We start from the raw sequence: 6,000 nt of genomic DNA on the forward strand, positions 1-6,000 counted from the left end.
TGGCACCTCCTGCTAATGGATTTTACTTTCTCATCCATTTGACTTTGGTGGCAAATATCTTGGTCAGTAAAATGTGAGCAGAAATGACATACCCCACTTTTGAACAGAGCCTTCGAGGGGCTATTATGTATTTTACCACTGCCTTCTGCAAACAGCCCAACAAGTCTTTGAACGGGCTGCCACATCAGCAGATTCCTGCTTGCAAGGGAGTGCTGAAGTAAAGGAATCACAATGGATAGCAGCATGAGCAAGAAATAAACTTCATCCAGCCAGTGTGGCTCAATGGTTGAGGGTCGACCCTTGAACCAGGAGGTCAGGGTTCAATGGGTTCAATTCCTGGTCAGGGCACATGCACAGGTTGTGGGCTCAATCCCCATTAGGTAGTGTGCAGGAGGAAGACAATGAATGATTCACTCTCACTGATATTTCTCTCTCTCTTTTCCCCCCTCCCTTCCTCTCTGAAATCAATAAAAATATGTTTTTTAAAAAAAGAAAGAAACCTCAATTGTTATAAAGTAAGATCTTTCATGTCTTTTGTTACTGAAGCATAACTGAGCCTAACCTGGTTGGTAAAAGAGATCACTGCAATGTTTCATGAAACACGTATCTTAAAAGTAGGCCAGTGGCAACCAAAATGAAGAGAATGGAACTGACTAGAGAAATACCTGGAAAGCTGAAGGAAAGGTGGGGGATTCAATTGTAGAATAAGGACCACATGGAAATAGAATTGGATGAATTATGTATGATCACCAAAGAAAAGAACTAAGATAAAGAAATAAAAGTTAAAGGGAGACAGATTTTTGCTCAGCTTAAGAAAGACTTTCTAACAATGAGTGCTCTCTAAATATGAAAAGCCCTCCTTTGGGAAACTGTGCTCACATAACCACAAGTATTCAAGGGGAAGAACAGATGACCACATAGGAAGGATATTATAGAATGGGATTCCAACACCTAGGAAAACAAGTTGACTTTTAATATTGTGCCCAATTCTGAAAATAGTATCAATACTTCTATTGGCTGATATTAACAGCGGTTAACCATTTATTGAGCTCTTAAAACAAAGGTCATAGTTAATAAGTACTTACTAATTTACAGTGGAGAAAACTAGCAAAATGCCACCTCAAACAAGTGATCAACAATATTAATATTAAAAATAGGATACTGAAATCATGGACCTCCTACACAGCATCACTTGTATGGTATTCCTATTCAATAGCATAACATAATCATTAGGAAACTATCTCAAATTGAGGAATTTTACAGAAAACACTAGAGGCCCAATGCACGAATTTTCGTGCAAGAATGGGCCTTCCTTCCCCCGGGTGACGGCATCACCTTCGTTCCGGCCCGGAGCCACCTTTCTGCCTTCCCATGTTGCCCAGAGTCCCATAGTGGCTGGGGCCATGGAGACAATGCAAGCTATATAGAACATAACTGGGACAACAGATAAGTTCTGAATGGAGCTACAGATTAGACAATGGCATTTTATCAGTGTTCAATTTCTCAATTTTCCTAATTGTACTGTGTTTATATGAGAGGCTATCCTTGTTCTTAGGAAATGTACACCTACTAAGTGTGCCGGTTAATAATGGTGGATTTTGTAATCAAAGAAAACACGATAATTTCAAGAGAAACATCAAAAGTGCTTTATTCAAAGTAATGTCCATCACTAGCTACATAGTTCCCCCATCTTTCAGGTAATTTGTGGATACCGTCACAATATAAGTTTTCTTGTTTTGAGGCAAACTATTCAGAGACCCAATTTTTAAGTGCTGCTCAGAAACTGCGTATGCCATCGATGGGAACAAGTAGTAATCTGAAGGAGCAAGGTCTGGTGAATATAGCGGGTGGGTTAATACTTCCCAGGCAAGCTCTTTTAACGTGTCTTTAACTGGTTTTGAAGTGTGTGAAGGTGCGTTATCATGAAGCAAAATTACTTTGCCTTGTCTTCTGGAACATTCTGATCGTTTTACCATCAAAACATGGTTCAAATTGATTATTTGCTGTCGGTAGCAATCAGTATTAACGGTTTCACCTCATTTTAGAAGCTCAGAATACTCCACACCTTCCTGATCCCACCAAACGCAGAGCATTGTCTTCTTTCCGAAGCGAATTGGCCTTGCAGTCGATGATGAGGGTTGACCTGGATCAACCCATGATTTTGTGCACTTGGGATTCTCAAAATAAATCCACTTTTCATTGCCAGTCACAATTCAATGCAAAAAAAGACTTTCTTTCGTGCCGTTGAAGCAACATTTTACTGATGACTTTTCGGTTTTCCATTTGTCTTTCGTTCAGTTGATGTGGCACCCATTTTCCTTCCTTTAAAATCTTTCCCATTGCTTGTAAATCATCAGAAATTGTTTGCTGAGCAACGTTTAATCTTTCTGCAAGTTGTTTTTGAGTTTGACACGCATCTGCATCCAATAATAGTTGTAATTGTTGGTCTTCAAACTTTTTCAGTTGACCTTGGTCTTTCACATTGAAATCATCACTTTTAAAGCGTTTGAACCAGCATTCACAAGGATCTTGAGATGAAGCATGTTCACCATAAGCTTCCCGAAGTATATGATAGCTTTGAGCAGCACTCTTCTTCAAAATAATGAATTAAAACTCCTCCGAAATGCTCTTTTTCTGGTATGAAATTCTACATTTTTAAGCGTAAAAATATCTATGATGTTAACACCCTTCAGAAAATCTGACATATGAACTTTTGAAGCTTGTTGTCAATACAACAAAATCGCATACATATCAAATCGCATATATATCAAAGTATGTGTAACTCCATCTATTGAAAAAAATCTGCATTATTAACCGGTACACCTGGTAAATACTTAGAACCACCTTAGGTATGCAAATGACTCTCAAGTGGTTCAGGGAAATTTTTTAAAACACACACACACACACACACACACACACACACGGGAGGGGGCGGAGGTTGTTTAGGACAAGCAACCACTTTAATTATCAAGCAAACTGTGCAAATAAAAACTACTGGTGAATCTGTGTATGCAGATATATGGGAATTATTTGTGTTATTCTTGAAAATTCTCTAACTTTGAAATTATAGCAATATAAAAAAACACGAGAGTTATAATTTTATTTTTATAAAACTGCATTACAGCATTTTCAGAACTACAGGAAACCCTCTAAGTATCTAGCATTAAACTTGGGTTTCTCAAAATCACCTTGATGCTGTTCCTTCTCTTACCTTTCTAACAGATTGTGGATTGCTTTGAAGAGCAGCGTCCGACATTCATAGGAAAGGCCATTTTCCCAGAGTCCTTCTTCCACAACTGGGAAAAGAAAAGAAAAGAACCAGTTAGCAGGGCATCCAAATAAAAACAAGCTTTAAAACAATTTTTTTCTAAAGCAAAGTGAATAAGTAAATGTAAATAAACTCTCTCAAACTTAAACAGAGAAAGGAAGTTAAGTACTTAAAGTCATAAAATACAAAATACCTAACAAAATATATGCTTAGATTTTAAAGTCTTTGAAACATCAGCATGGTACAATCCCTCTCCCATAAAAGTCTTTCAAACCTGCTTATTCTGCTCTACCCAGTTTGGCTCAGTGGATAGAGCGCCGGTCTGAAGACTGAAAAGTCCCAGTTTCGATTCCAGTCAAGGGCACATGCCCAGGTTGCAGGCTCAATCCCCAGTAGGGGGCATACAGGAGGCAGTCGATCCATGATTCTCTCTCATCATTGATGTTTCTCTCTCTCCCTCTCCCTTCCTTTCTGAAATCAATACAAATATATTTTTTAAAAACCTGTTTATTCCGAGTTTAAAATCATTTGAAATTCTCAAATCAATCTTTCTACTTTATATTGTGGAAAAGACTAATTTTGTTAGAGTTTCATTTAAATAACTTTAAATACTGAGGTTTTTACAGGAAAAATCAAAAGGAAAAAATACCCAATAATGTCAGAGTTATATAAAAATTTTAAATGTTTTGAAGGCAGTATCTGAATAGGATTTTAAGGACATGATTTTAGGGACAATGTCAGGAAATTAAATCTTACTGTAACATCAATTTATTTCCTGAACTCATAATTTCTTTTTTTTAAGATTTTACTTTTTTAATCTTTATTGTTGAAAGTATTACAAATGTCCCCCTTTTTTCTCCATTGACCCCTCTAGTCTGGATCCACCCCCCTCCATCCCCACCCAGACCCTCACCACACTGAACTCCTAATTGCATGAATGTTTGACATTTGGAGAAATAATACTTGCCTTTGAAATATATTATAACACTAAGCCACAAGTAACTCTAACACCAAGAGAATCAAACAGACTAACATTGCCCATGCATTCCTAACATCTTTTCATTTATAAAAATATATAAAACGCTCTAGAGAAGATAGCTAATTTTCTTTCAAATTGTATTAGTTCAATTCAAGATTGCAAAAAATTGGAAGGATGGAAACGACATTTGTAGAAGAAAATTTTCTGTCCCTTTTCGTTATCTTGACAAAAGGATTCACCAGCGAAAATTCTGACAGAATTAAAACACGTGTTAAATCCACCATACATATTTAATGCTTTTATCAGACTAATTGGCATCTCAAAATGCATCTCCATATTCTCCAATCTGGTAGAATTTGAAGAAGTGTATTTACATTCATAGGTTTTATTTATTGGACTTTTTTAAAAAATGATAAAACTGCATAAATATTTTTTGTCCTCATATGTCAGATAACTATTTTCCTGCCTATATGGCTCATCATTATTTACCAAATTTTCCCAAAACAACCTCTGGAGGAAACATTTCCTCTCATGTATAACTACAGAAATGAAAATAAAACAAGTAAACAAATATTCCTGCTAGCAACAGATTGTCTCTGTTAAAGACAAAGCATCCCAAAGGTTTTTACAATTCTCTGAAAGTGTCATGAATCTCTGTTCTCACACATTTATCTTTTTGGTAGAGCTTTTACTAGGTATGAAAGACAACTAACATTTCAATAAAAGAAACATCCCATAGTAATTGCTTTTCTTTGCTTTCCTAATGTGTTTCACTGATTCTGAAACATGATCAATTTTAAGATGTATCGTTATTTTATATGTCACTGGGGGTAGAACGGTGGGAGGAAGCTGCCAATTAAACTATAACGTGGTACGTAACACTCAGAATTTTTAATTTGTAATTATTTAAAGAGCTTTGAATTGAGATATTTTTTTAATTATTGTTGTACATAAAACAAATAATATATTCAAAGAAATAAGTTTAAAATTCCCAATAGTTCATCAACATTCGAAGTCCAGCTCTTATGAATCACTCAACTTAGTCACTGGTGTCTGTGTTTCTCTACATAATAGTCTTTTGTGCCAAAGAAAGTATTGGTGATGCAGCGTTTGTAAAATGAGTGCCAAGCTGTGTCCAAGTTGGTAACACCCATTCTGCACATTTTTAAAAAACCTTTTAAAATTAAAATCTTCAAACATACTTTAAAATAGAATAATAAGCCAGGTGGCTCAGTTCATTGGAGCGTTGACCCGTGCACCAGAAGGTTGCACATTCAACTCCCCGTCAGGGTACATGTCTAGGTTGTGGGTTTGATCCTGGGTTGGGGCAAGGATGTCTGCTTTCATTGCTCCTATTCCACTTACAGTGGAAATTTCAGCCAATATAATAAGGCAAGAAAAAATGACACCAGGTACAGTGATGAATTGGAAGAAATAAAACTCTACGCACAGAAGACATGACTATCAGAAAATCCTAAAGAATCAACAAAGAAGCTATTAAACTTAAAACTGAATTTAGCTAGATCATAAAATACTAGGTCAGGAGACACAAGACAATCATCCTATCTAATAAAAGACAAAAATGGTAATTGGCGTACAACCAATACCCTTTTCATTGGCTAATCAGGGCTATATGCAAATTAACTGCCAACTAAGATTGGCAGTTAACTGCCAACAAGATGGCGGTTAATTTGCATATGTAGGCACAATGCAGGGAGGCGAAAGGGAAAGCAGGAAGAAGCCCCCTGCCACT

The 6,000-nt window shown here is 36.5% G+C and overlaps 1 protein-coding gene across 3 annotated transcripts in view; it reads right to left on the bottom strand.

Moving 5' to 3' along the window:
- The window catches only part of MED13L (mediator complex subunit 13-like), a 248,346-nt gene that overhangs the window by 116,815 nt on the left and 125,531 nt on the right, over positions 1-6,000 (bottom strand). For all 3 annotated transcript variants that reach the window (XM_015567540.1, XM_015567547.1, XM_015567549.1), the window contains one exon: positions 3,212-3,296. In XM_015567540.1, coding sequence (XP_015423026.1) covers positions 3,212-3,296 — 85 coding nt within the window. The remainder of the gene's footprint in view (positions 1-3,211; positions 3,297-6,000) is intronic.

Source organism: Myotis davidii, unplaced genomic scaffold, assembly GCF_000327345.1.
Source record: "Myotis davidii unplaced genomic scaffold, ASM32734v1 scaffold1330, whole genome shotgun sequence".
NCBI classification, from domain to species: domain Eukaryota; kingdom Metazoa; phylum Chordata; class Mammalia; order Chiroptera; family Vespertilionidae; genus Myotis; species Myotis davidii.